Source organism: Tiliqua scincoides, chromosome 16 (genome assembly GCF_035046505.1).
Source record: "Tiliqua scincoides isolate rTilSci1 chromosome 16, rTilSci1.hap2, whole genome shotgun sequence".
In the NCBI taxonomy this organism is placed as follows: Eukaryota; Metazoa; Chordata; class Lepidosauria; order Squamata; family Scincidae; genus Tiliqua; species Tiliqua scincoides.
The window spans coordinates 7,772,767-7,785,633 of NC_089836.1; the positions used below are offsets into that span (position 1 = coordinate 7,772,767).

The 12,867-nt window shown below is 59.5% G+C and overlaps 2 protein-coding genes across 2 annotated transcripts in view; both read left to right on the top strand.

The window, feature by feature from the left end:
- RABGAP1 (RAB GTPase activating protein 1) overlaps positions 1-12,867 on the top strand; it is a 36,667-nt gene that overhangs the window by 10,945 nt on the left and 12,855 nt on the right. Inside the window, exons 8-13 of the mRNA XM_066610471.1 lie at positions 237-303; positions 794-896; positions 1,827-1,996; positions 3,448-3,622; positions 4,092-4,185; positions 4,597-4,747. Coding sequence (XP_066466568.1) covers positions 237-303; positions 794-896; positions 1,827-1,996; positions 3,448-3,622; positions 4,092-4,185; positions 4,597-4,747 — 760 coding nt within the window. The remainder of the gene's footprint in view (positions 1-236; positions 304-793; positions 897-1,826; positions 1,997-3,447; positions 3,623-4,091; positions 4,186-4,596; positions 4,748-12,867) is intronic.
- GPR21 (G protein-coupled receptor 21) lies at positions 7,813-9,809 on the top strand. The gene has a single exon (XM_066610791.1). The coding sequence runs from the start codon at positions 8,109-8,111 to the stop codon at positions 9,177-9,179; it is 1,071 nt and encodes a 356-aa protein (XP_066466888.1). The 5' UTR covers positions 7,813-8,108; the 3' UTR covers positions 9,180-9,809.

The following is a 12,867-nucleotide window of genomic DNA, read 5'->3' on the forward strand; positions in this document are numbered from 1 at the left end:
GCACAATGCCTTTTGCCTGCAGTAGGTGCGTTACTGTTTTCTAAGCGTGCTGAAAATGAGCTGTCAGTGGACCCCAGCACCTCTTTTTGCACTTGTGGCAGCTCTGGGGGATTAGAAAGCTTTCCGCTCTGAGCACAGTGGTGTCCTTGCTCTTGTGCTAACGTTCTCTTTGCTTAGAAGGGGACCGTTTGATATGGAAACAAATTGTGAAGGTTGACTTTTCTGTTGCGTTGCAGGTGTTTTGGCCTCCTCCTTAGCCCTGGGAAGGGTGTACAAAGCAGCGACATGCACCTCTTGGACCTGGTAAGGGTTGCTTCTGTTCACAGGCCCTTAGCATAGCAGCTGCCTCCTGCAGGGTCAAGCCCTGGTTCTGTCTTGCCCAGGAGGGTCAGCGCCGACTGGCAGCAGCTCCCCAGGGTGAGAGTCTGATTTGCTGCCTGGGGCTGGCTCTTCTGAGACCTTCTGCTTCTGATTGTTCCATCGTTCCTTCCCATTTCCACCCTCAATAGTCCTTCTAAGAGGCCTCCTTGTAGTCCCAGTGAATTAAGTGGTACTTCCAGCTCTCCGCATGTTCTCACGGTGCCCTGAATTTTGCATGCTGTACAAAATGAGCCAATAGAGAGCCAGCAAAGGTTGTGCCTTGAAACATCCGTACTCAAACAAACTGAACCAGCAGATTAAAGCAAGTCCAGCCATAAGCCTGGCTCCAGGAGAACTTGTGTTTCTTGTGTGATGCTGCTCAGAGTGTGCAGAATCCAGGCCTGATTTCTGTCATTCCCTATTGAATTTACAGGAGTCGATGGGCAAAAGCTCAGATGGGAAGTCTTACGTCATCACTGGGAGTTGGAACCCAAAGTCTCCTCACTTCCAGATAGTAAATGAGGAAACACCGAAAGGTTTGTGACCGGGGCGGGGGGCGGTTCACGTGCTGGGGTCTGCTTTGTGTGCATTTATGCTGCCTGCCTTGCCTTATCGAGGCCAGTCCCAGGAGACTCAGCTGGAATACAGTCAGCCAGGAGCCACTGGACTGGGGTCGCCCCAGACACGCAGCAGCCGCCGCTTTGGTGTGTTCTCTGGAAGATGTGAATGAACTGGCGGCAAGGATAGGATTGGCACAGAGCAGTCAGTGCTGATTCAGGGAGAAATGGGCCCCTAGTGCAGGCAGAAGCAAAATTCTGTCCTGACTTCGGAAACACAGAGCAGGGGTTGGGGTAGGAGGGCGTGTCCTGGAGGAGGAAGCGGTGGGAGAGCAGTGCAGGTTTTTGTGACAGGCTAGTGGAGCAGCATCAGGAGCCAGAGGCCAAAGGGTCAGGGGGCTTATTCAAGGCCGAGGCCCCTGCTGGCCTGCTACGGTCCCTGGGGCAGGAGGTCCCAGTGAGCAGTGCGTGTCGCTTAGCTCCTTTCGGATGGGTTGGTTTTGGGGATTGAGACTTGGCTAATGCACTACTTTTAGTAGGCAAAAGCAAAACAGGTCATTTAGATGAGGCTGCGTCCTCTCGCCCACCTGCTTTTGTCATCTGCTTAAAAGGCCTCTGCCTGACCGCTGGGCAGTTTGAATTGTGAATTGTTTTTAGTGTAATCACTGAACATCTGAGAGAGAACCTTTTGCTTGCTTATTGCGTTTCTATCCTGCCCTCCCTCCAAGGAGCTTTGGGTGGCATATGTGGGTCCCCTTGTCTGCCCCATGAGGTAAACTTAGCTGAGAGAGATTGGCCTCTGGAGCTTTGTGGCTGGATGTGGATCGGGACCCAGATCCTCCTGACCTGGGCCAGGGCTCTCAGCCGCTGTGCCAGCCTGACTTTTGTCACGGCTTCCTCTCTCGGCAGACAAAGTGCTGTTCCTGACCACCGCTGTGGATTTGGTGATCACGGAGGTGCAGGAGCCTGTCCGGTTCCTCCTGGAGACCAAGGTCCGCGTGTGCCCTCCCAACGAGCGACTCTTTTGGCCCTTCAGCAAAAGGAGCTCCACGGAGAATTTCTTCCTGAAGCTGAAACAGGTACGGCTGCAGAGGGGCCCCCCTGGATGAGCTCAGGGGGCGGGCAGCCTGGCCTGCGCCTATCCCCTCGTCCTGCCCCAAAGCCCTGAGTAGACGTATACCAGTATTTAACATTGTATATTAAAAGGAGACGGCCACGCGAAAGGGTCAGTCTTGCGCTTGACCACACGGAAGCTTCCCGCCTTTGCCGTTCTGCGGGATTGGCGCGGCGGGAGGGGCACGAAGAGGCTGAAACAATTGGGTCTGCTGGCTGTAAATATTTCTCCCTTCTCAAAGCAGGAGCTTGTTAATTTGAGGAAGTTTATCTTATGAGCTAATTCTGTAGCCTTTGTCTTGGTGGAGCAGGTCTCATTGTGCTGCTTTTATCTTGGACTCCTGGCCAGTTCCCAGGCCCCAGCCTGACGTCTCCCAGGGCAAAACTCCCGCCAGCCGTGCCTGTGGCGCTGCCTGACAAGGCTCCGTAGGGAGTGGGCTTCTACTGACGACCAGCTTATCTCGGTTTCGGGGCAGCGTTGGAAGTTTGCTGTGCCGGTGACGTGTCTTCCCAGAGTCACCCTCGTTTGTGAAACTCAGATTTAGGCAGGGGCCATTTCCGTCTGAGAGGCCTTGCCTGCGTGGCAGTGCAATTAATTTATAATTAGCGTGATTAGTCCGTGGAACTCCTTGGCACAGGGTGTGGTGATGGTATCTGGCCTAGATGCCTTTAGAAGGGGACTGGCTCAGCTGCCTGTAGTGTGGTGAATGACCCATTAATATTCCCCAGTGCTCCAGAACTACCGTCAGCAGCAGGAGGCTGGTGAAGGAAGCAGCTTTTTTGTGGCAGACCAGCTTGGAAGAAATACTGCGCAGGGTTGAGATGAGGGTTAGGAGGTAGAGCACTGGAGGAAAGGGATCCCAAGGCCAAGGGTGCGGAGAGGGCAGCAGACCAAAGAGCAGCGAGGGGCTGGGAAGGAGCAGCCACGGGCTACCAGCAGGAAAGAACTGTGGTGTTCGACCAGCCTGCAGGCGTGGGGGGGAGTTGGCTCCTGCCCCATGGCGGAGGAAGGAGGGTCCCATCTTGAGCTGAAGCAGCCACGTGCGTTTTGGGGAGCCCCTATCGTTGCTGGACAGAGGGCTCCTCCTTAGAGCTGCTTGAGGAGCACGTGGTTGCAAGGGGTTGGCTCTTGAGCCCTGAGCCAGGTCATAGGCAACCCCTTGGGCTCTGTTTGGCTCCAGGACACCTTCTGGTCACCATCATGTTTTGAGTCCACGGCTCCCCCGTTCGGAGACTTCCAAAGAAACTCTGGCCTCCCCCAGTCTGAAAGACTTGCCAAAGCCGCCTTCTCCTCCTCCTGGGTATTGGAGGGACGGTTTTTCTTCCACCTCTTTTTTCTCTCCCTGCTCACCCGAGTGTTCCTGTTCCCTTCCCCCCCCCCCGTGATGGACGCTGAGGTTGTGTCCTGTTCTTCCAGATAAAGCAGAAGGACCAAAAGAGCAGCACAGACACTCTCTACGAAGTCGTGTGCCTGGAGAGCGAGTTGGAGAGGGAGAGAAGGAAAACGACAGCAAGCCCGGCCCTGCGCCTGCCCCAGTCTGGCTCCCAGGGCTCCATGATCCCATCTCCTCCGGAGGACGATGAAGAAGAAGGTAAGGAGGGGCTGAGCGCCTCTCTCACGTGTGGGGGGCTGACCAAGACGGGCCGCAGGCAGAGGAGAGCCAGCCCAGGAGTTCCACACCCTGAACGTGTCCGTCTGTCACTGGGAGGGGCTCTGCCCTCCCTCCCGTTCTCTGGAAAGTCTCCTGACACGGCCCGAGGCCCTGGCGGCTGCGGCAGCTTATCTGGAGCACAGAGCTGAGCTTTAAACCAAACGGAACCCTGAAGCCTGCCTCGTGCCCTTTCCCAAACCTCCCTGGACAGCCAGCTTGGGCGCCTTTCTCCCCTCGGGTAGTGGTGGAGCTGAGCCGGGCGCTTCCCGTCATAGGCGTGACATCGGCACAGGGGAGATGAGACCTGCCAGATCCGTCACCGGAAAGGCTTCCCCCCAAGAGGGGTAGGTGGTGCTTCCCCTTTGCCCGCCTCTCCTGCACCCCCTCAGCTGGTTTGGTTTCTTCCCAGATAACGACGAGCCCCTCTTGAGCGGCTCGGGAGACGTTTCCAAAGAGTGTGCGGAAAAAATCCTGGAGACGTGGGGAGAGCTCCTGTCCAAGTGGTGAGCGGCCCCTCTGGTCCCTTCTGGGCGGAATCTGACCTCTGAACTCTCTCCTCGGGAATCCGCGCACTGTGCTTGCGCAGCCTGCCTTGGGCTGTTGCTCGCTTCGCTAACTGCCGCTGTTTCCATCCAGTAAACAGTGGTGAGCTGCAGTTCGCCATGCCTGATGCCGGTGCCCTTGCCTGGGAGGGTGCACTGGGTGGGAACGCGCAGGAGAGCTTTGGGCCCGGAAGACCCGCTCCCACCTGGAAGAGGAGGGCACTGGTCGGGCAGCAGTCAAGTGTGCCGCCAGCTCCCTCGTCCCTGGCAGCCATTTCTCAGCGGGCACTGCCCAACTTCTGGGCCTCTCCCTACCGGAGAGGTGTCTTGCTCTGTCCAGCTTGTTGAAATGTGCGCCTCTCTCCCTCCCAGGCACTCCAACCTGAGCGTGCGGCCAAAGCCGCTGCCGGCCTTAGTGAGAAGTGGAGTCCCCGAAGCGCTGCGTGGGGAGGTGTGGCAGCTGCTCGCCGGGTGCCATGGCAACGACCACCTGGTGGAGAAGTACCGGACCCTCATCACAAAGGTGGGCTGGCTGGGGGGTCCAGGGCTCCGTCGCACGGCGAACTGCCTGTGTCTGATGGGCTGGGTTTTCTTTCTGCAGGGTGGTTTTTCTGGGGAATCCTAAAGCTTGCCAGGGTGGTGGTAGTGGGTGAGTCTACCCGTAAGACGAGTCGCTTGCTGCAACTTTGTCTTTGCAACTGGGGCAGCACCGGCCCAAGGCCTCCTAGCCCTCAGGCCAGTGACATCGCCTGGTGATGCGCTAGCCGCTCGTCCGTCCAGCTTCAGGGGGAAAGGCAGGACGCATTTCTGCACGGAGGGATTGTGAGCCTGGTGTTTGTCCTGAGAAGAGATGCCCGGCGGAGGCAGGTGTGAGTTAATTCTGGGGTTGAAAAGGACCTTTGGGTTGAATGTCCCCGTTGCGCCGTGAGCCTTGGTGGCCAGTCGTTCATTCAGTCAGAGATGTGGAACGGAATCAGGTTTGGGGCTTGTTTGGCAGGAAGTTCTGGCTGACTCCAGTGGAGGTTCTGCAGCGTTGCTCAGCCACTGGGGAGCGGGAGGGCTCCGGCATAGCTGCGCACAAGCTCCAGAGCTTCTGGAACGGGTGTGTGAAGGTGGGGCTGCCGCGCCGCTGCTGTGTGTGCGATGGGGCTGGGGCTGGCCGGCAGGAACACACGTGACTTGCTGTTTCTTCTTGTGTGTTTTGCTTCGGTTTGTTGAGACCAGTCACGCTCAGGTCACCCCCCTGCTCCTTTTATTTCTCGCGCATGGCTCTCGGACGTGTGTTTGCAGAGAGGCAAGTGAGGCGGGTGCAAGCCAAGTTCTTGCCAGTTGTGGCAGTGAGCTGCGGTGTTCGGGGTGCTTGGGCCAAATGCGCGGCGGTTCTGGGGATCCTGCAACTGCGTCTCTTGGCAGATGCAGCATTGATGGGGCTCTTGCCAGCCCCCGACCATTTCCCCCCCTCTTCCACACTCTCATCTTGAGAGAAGGGGGGCAGGGAGGGAAGGCCTGCAGTGTGGAGAGAAGTCTGCAGGCTCAGAGGGCCTCTCTGCACCCCCTCCCTCTTTGCCTTTTCAGTTGACAGCTGCTGCCGTTCAGTGTGGCGCAGCTGGCCGCCCTGCAGATGTGCCCCCCCCCCGAGACCTGCAATCCCTGTACCTCCACCGTTTGGGGTGGTGCCTGGGGGCTGGTTTTGAGGCTTCTCTGTCGCTGCAGAGTGTGGGGTGGAATCCCGACTCTGGCCGCGTCCGGCCCTCCAAGACGTTTTGCGCAGGCCAGTGACGTCAGAGTCGCGTGAAAGGGGTTCAGTCTCCCCGTTGGGGATGTCTCTGGGCTGTGCTGTCGAACGCCCGACTCCTTTCCGAAAGGCCAGTTCACGCATCGTGTCCCACGCAAGCAGTCTGGGTGCACACGTGGATCTGTGCCCAGCATTACTCGTGATCAGCCCACGCGCAGCAACATTTCTCAGGATTTGCGCCCTTCCCTCAAAGGTTCCGTTCACTGGCAAAACAAACTGTGTGCGTCCTTTGCGCAAAACCCCGGGTGTCATGCAGCGTCATGTGGGCGCACCCCCCGCCTGTCATTTCTCAGGGGCTTTGGAGGTGAGCGACTCCAAGCGTCAGGCTAGAAGGCAAGCCAAGCCACCCCCTTCCCTCTGCAAGCCGCAGACATGGGCAGTGTGTGTGTGCTCTGAGGCACTGCCTGCCTGGACTGGGTCCACCCTCAGTTGTCGCGGGGGCCCCTCCCCCCACGCCCTTTGTCTGTGAGCAACCCTGGAGAATGGGGGAGTGTGCATACAGGCTCTGAGGGGGGTCAGTGACTCAGTCTTCCGATCTGTGAACTGGGGCAGTGCCAAGCCTTGGCTCCTTGCCTCTGCCCTTGTCTGGGGTGGCGCCACGGTCTCGAGCAGGCGTGTCTTCTGGGGAGGGGGCTGCATCCCCATGGCTTGCCCCTGTCCCCACTCCCCCAAATAACCCACTGCTAGGCCAGAACCCGCATGAAATGGGGCCAGGGCTCGTTTGGGTGCCAAGTGCCACTTCTCTGCCACCTCTGCGCTTTCGGGCCTTGCAGTGGTGAATCACCTCCCGCCTCAGGGAGCCCGACGTGCCCTCCTGGATCTGGGGCACCTTGAGGGTGGCTGCCAAGGGAGAGCAGGAGGCGACATAGACGAGTGCCAGCTGGGCCGTGTTCTGGCGCTCTAGGAATTGTGTCCTCAGAACGAGGGGCCTTGAGCCCTGGAACTCTTGAAGCCACAGTTGTGCCCCTTTCCGTGTGCAGAGTGCCCCCCCCATTCGTGTTTGTTCAAAGGACCAGGCAAGGCTGTGGGAACCAGCCTGGGAGGTTTTCTTGCCTGTTTCAAGGGGGTGTCTTAGGGACATCTCCCCCCCCCCTTACCAAGGGATCTCTAGGGTTCTGCTGTGCACTGGACAACAGAGGGGAATGGGCTGGTGGTTTCTTGGTACTCCATATTTAAAGACCCTTTTCTCCCCGGCCCCCTTAACGCTGGAGGAAGACGCAGGAGGGGGATGCAGCTGAGCCCCAGAGCCTTCCTGGCTAGGATGGGGCAGGCAAATGGAGCTGGGGGACAGCGGTGATGCCCCTTCTCTGAGCAGAAAGGGAGCCCAGGCTGGCAGAAGAAACCCAGCCTCTCCTCCTCGGTGGCACTTGGGTCTGCCCCTCCTTCCTCTGCAGCCTGCCTGACCCCCCCCCCCCGCCATTCTCTTGCCTTTGCTTTGTCCCCGGCAGGTGGGAGGTCCTCCTGCTGCCCCTGCAGCTGGAGAAGGGCGGGCAGTGGCGAATTCCCTGGCCAGGATTCCCTCCCTCCAGCCAGTGCCGCTCAGGCTGGCTGGCTGGAGCCTGCCCTTCCTTCTGCAGTGTTGGGGGTGGGGAGCCTGGCTGGCGCATCCTGGGAGGGAGGGGTGGCTGCAAACGCCTCCCACCACCACCGCTGCTGCTGCTGCTGCTCTTTCCTTCTTCCTTCCTTCCTGCTAGGACCCTCCCCCGCACGGCGGCTATTGCTGGAGCTGCTCCTCCGCCTGCTCGCTCGCTCCGCTTCCCGCCCGCCCACCCCCTTTTCTTCTGTGCAGGCAGGCAGGCAGGCAGGCAGGCAGGCAGGCAGGGCGGCCTCTGGCAAGAGCACTCCTCTCCCCTGCCTGTGTGTGTTGGGAGCCGCCAGAGAAAGAGCAGCCGCGGTGGCAGCGCGCAGCGAGGGGTGCTCTGCGGACAATGGCCCTCCGCAGCCCCGGGGAGCCTCCTCTGCACTCCGCCCCCCCCAGCACTGACAGCGCTGCACGTGCAGCACCAGCCGCAATGACAGCAGGCGGGCCGCTCCCGGAGGCGGCGGCGGCGGCGGCGGAGGAGTAGCGGGGATCTGCTGCTGCCGCAAGATGAACAGCTCCTTGGACGGCAACCACAGCGGCGGCGGCAGCAGCCCCAGGCCCTTCTGCCTGCTGGCCGCCGGCTACCCGGAGAGCCTGGACGTCTGCCTGCTGGAGGTGATCGTCATCGTCTTCCTGACGGCCCTCATCATCGCCGGCAACGTGGTGGTCATCTTTGTCTTCCACTGCGCGCCGCTGCTCAACCACCACAGCACCAGCGCCTTCATCCAGACCATGGCCTACGCGGACCTGCTGGTGGGCGTGAGCTGCCTGGTGCCCTCCTCCTCGCTGCTGCGCTACCGCCTGGCCTTCCTGCCGGAGGCCCTGGTCTGCAAGGCCTTTGGCTACGCGGTCTCGGTGCTCAAGAGCGTCTCCATGACCTCGCTGGCCTGCATCAGCCTGGACCGCTACCTGGCCGTCACCAAGCCCCTCACCTACAACGCCCTGGTCACCCCCTGGCGCCTGCGGGGCTGCGTCCTGCTCATCTGGCTGTACTCGGGGGCCGTCTTCCTGCCCGCCTTCTTCGACTGGGGCAAGCCTGGCTACCACGGGGACGTCTTCCAGTGGTGCGCCGAGTCCTGGCAGACCCGGGCGGCCTTCACCCTCTTCATCGTCGTGGTGCTGTACGCCCCTGCAGCCCTGGTGGTCTGCTTCACCTACTTCAGCATCTTCCGCATCTGCCAGCAACACACCCGGGAGATCAGCGAGAGGCGGGTGAGGTTCAGTGCCCGGGACGGGGAGGCGGCTGAGGGCGGCCAGCCCTGCCCGGACAAGCGCTACGCCATGGTCCTCCTGCGCATCACCAGCGTCTTCTACGTCCTCTGGCTGCCCTACATCATCTACTTCCTGCTGGAGAGCTCCGCCGTCTACCGGAACCCCACGGCCTCCTTCCTGACCACCTGGCTGGCCATCAGCAACAGCTTCTGCAACTGCATCATCTACAGCCTGTCCAACAGCGTCTTTCAGAAAGGGCTGAAGCGCCTCTCGGGCGCCTTGTGTGCCTGCTGTGCCCGGCGCCGGGCAGCCCAGGACCCCTCCGGCCCCAGGAGCAAAAGACCTCCCAACGGGTGCCAGATCTAAGAGGCTGGCTTACAAACAGAGCACTTGGATGTCCAGGTTTGCAAAAAAAGAAAGCCCCGCAGACACGGCCCCCGCCTGAGGAACGCTGCTGGGCCAGGAGAGTCGGGCGTGTGCTGCCTGCTGGGGGTTTTGCTTTGCGGACGTGCCCCCCTCCTGGGGGGCAGAGTGGCCGGCCACGTGTCTTAAGAGCAGAGCTGTCCCCCTCCTCCCACTGGCAGCGGTGGGTATGCGAGGGCCGGCCAAGGCATGCAGCGTTGCTAGGGATGTTTGGAGACGTCTGTGCTTTGTGTGTCAGTGAGGGAATGTAAACGGTTTCGTGGCGTGTTCCCTGGTTTTTGTGTTGGGTTTTTTTGTATGTGTATGCCAAAGTATATTCCAGAATCCTTAAGACTGGGGCCAAACGGGGTCGTCTCTGTTCTCCACCCTTCGCCCCCCCCAAACTCCATAACGAAGAGTGCGGACACTTGGAAGAGCGGATCTCATGTGTGTGACACCCCCCCCACCTGTGCGTTTTACAGAGGCTGCTCTGGTCCTGTTTGCCACCTCCCCCCCCCCCGTTAGAATGCTCAGTTGTGATTTGGAGCACGGCCCTTGCCTTTCTAGAACTTCCTTGGTGTTGTAGCAATGACTTTGGAGCAGACCAAATTTAGCAGTTGAATAAAGTGATTTTTTTTTTAATACACAGAGAAAATATTTGTTGTTTCCTCCGAGTGCTTTTCTGGGCAACGGCTTGCGAAGGGGGTGGAGGTGTGAAGGGCTGCCTTGGCCACCTGTGGCTGGTCTGGGGGAATGACTCGAAGCCAGCAGTCCCCGGGAGGTGCCGCAGGGCAGCTGAATCCTGGCTCTTGGCTCGTGAAGCGTGTGGCGTTGTGCAGGTTTGCTCAGAAGTCAGTCCCACTGTGCTCAGAGGAGCATTTGGAGTGGAAAGCTTTGGGGCAGGTGGGTTTGGGGCCACTGTTCCTGCCTGGTAAATGGAAGAAGCCACGGGCAGGGCTAGGAGAGCCGTTTCAGGGAAGATCCTGGGCAGTGGGTTTGGCGTCCAGGCTCCAGGTCCGCAGCAGCTCTTGAGCCCAGGGCAGATCCTTCCCTCGGAAACCGCCCCTTCCCTGAAGGAGGCTTGTGAGATGTGCGTTGTGCGGTGGTGGCAGGAATGAGGTGTGCGTGGCCACTTCTCCAGCGTGGGATGGAGGCACAGCTGTTTTGGCAGCTTCCTGCCACGAGTCGGCATACAGCATTTGCAAAGCTCCCACCGCTGGTGTCTGGGAGCCCCCCACTCGTCTCCTTGCCGGGTGGGGGGAAGAGGCCAGCAGACATCCCTGGGCGCTCTGCCCTGTTCCCTGTGTAGGTGCCATCGGGCAAAGGAGTGCTGCTGTGAATTGTTCTGTGGCAGGAGTGTGGCTCAGTAGCAGATCTGTCTCTGCTTGGCCTTGGCTTCAGCCCCCGGTCGCATACCCAGGTGGCCTGGAACCCCAGGGGGCTACTGCCAGTCACTGTTTACAGCGCCAACCTAAGCAGAGCCAGGCTCTGACTTGGCACAGGGCCGTATCCTGTGCACTGTGAGCTGCCAGCTCTGCTGCTCTAGGTTGGGACCCCGTCAGAGGGCACTTCCCAGCAGTGCCAACGAAGTTGCACGCCAAGCTCTGGGTGGGTGCTCACCTTTGCAGGACTGTGTGTGGTCTGTTGCTCTCTCCGCTGCCAGGAGCCACTTTGGCTCACTCTCTTTGCTGCAGGACAAGCCTGGCAGGAGCGCTGATTTTGTCGTTGGCTTTCCACAAACATCACTTCCTGTGTGTCTGCCGAGGCCCTGCTGCCTGGTTCACAGGGCCTAACCTCTGGCTGGCAGGCGCAAGCGACGGTCCAGCACAGGGATTGCAATGAGTACTGTGAATGTGAAACGACGACATAGCAATTGGACAGCAAGGTGGCGAGCGCCGTGTGATCACAGGCAGTGCTCTGGCTTTGGGATGGGTCTCCGTTGAGGACAACCAGATTGCAGAGCTGGTCCCGGGTGGGGAGAAGCAGGTCTGGGCGCCCCAGGTCCTGAAGGGGAGGCCCTTGTGCTGTCTTGGCAGGTGCTGCGAGGCCGTTGGGGGGAGGCAGTGAAAATGACCTGCTTGCAAGACTTGTGGTGCGAGTCCGTTTTTCTCCATGGAATCTCGCGTTTGGTGGTGATGGCACGCTTTGATCTTTGGGGGTCTCCCAAGGTCTGCCGGTTGCCTGTCCTGCTCCAGTGGCCCCTGTGCTTGTGGCAGAGAGGGGGCAGGGCCCTGATCCACCGGGTTGCCTGCTGGCCTGAGGAATGGCCTGTCCAGAAGTTGTAGGACCCCCTAAGAAGAGTGGTGCCCTCCAAGACTCCTCTTCCCCCTCCCTTTCTCCTCCAGGTTGAAGGCTCTGCCTGCAGCCAAGTAGCGGCATCTGAGTCGGGGTCCCCGCCTCAAAGATTAGCTTGCCTCAGGCTGGGAACGGCTGCGTTGGCTCGTTTGGAGCAGTGCTGGGTGTCGTCGTTACTCCTGCTGCAAGCACAGAGCGCCCTGTGCTGTCGGATTGTGTCCTGACTGAACCTCGTCTTTGGATTTTAGCGATGCGCTTTGGGGAGCAGTTCTGGCCTGCTGCTGGTTTGGGGGCATTTCTGTGTGTGTGTGTGTGTGTGTGTGTGTGTGTGTGTGTGTGTGTGTGTGTGTGTGGTTTTGGGTCCATCTTCAGCTCTGACAACTCGGCCAGTATCTAGCTGGGTTTGAAAGTGGGAAGTTAAAAGTCCCTGGAAGCTCGGTCTGCGGGGTCTGTGATGAAAGAAGTGCGCTGTTGTGAGTGTGGGAGCTGACGGAGCATCAAGGTCAAGAGACTGGGCTGTGAATCGGGGTTCTGTCAAGAGTTCTTTCTCGGTGCCCTGGAGCAAGCCACTCCCCTCTCTGCCTCAGTCTTCCCCACTTGCATAATGGGTGGAATAGGGTGTGCTTCTCTTACAGGGTGGTTGTCAGGCTCCCGTCTCGTGAAATGATTTTACTGGCTGAAAGTGCTTCTATCGCTCCTCCTCCTCCCACTTTCTGGATTCAAAGGGGGGCAGAGGGGGAAGTGTGGAGGAGAGGCGTGCCTTTGGTCGCTCGTTCACGCACTCCCTTGGCTGCCTTGTCCCCCTTTCATACGGGAAAGCCGACTTCAGAGAAGTCCTCGCCCGACCAGGCAGGCATCCAGAAGCGTGGCTTGTTTCCAGAATTCCTTTCTCCGCGGACCAGGCCCTGTCAGTCCCGTTCTGGGATGGTCTGCCTCACAACTCAGGGTGCGGGTGCTCAGTTGTGCCCTTGGGGCACAGCTCTCTTGCCACTGGCTGCATCCCAGCGAATGCCAGTTCTGGCGCTGGGGCTGTCCGTGCTGGATTGGGAACCTCTGGCTCCCCAAGTGCCTTTCCGATACACCCGTCCAACTGCTTTTGTGCTGTGGGTCAGCTGCCCTTGTTTCGAGGCGGTCCAGGCACTGAGCTCCGGCCCAGACACGGTGCCCAGGCAGCTTCTGACTGCCGCTGCTGGGTCTCGGGGTCTGCACGCGACACGGGGCAATTCTTTGTCCTCGTTTATTTTTATTTTACCAAGTGCTGCTTTATGATTTTTCCTGTGGGAAACTTGTGCCCTAAAAGGAAGTGAAGGCAGCTGAAGGGGCCGAGGATCACTTGGGGATTCATTGATATTTTTAG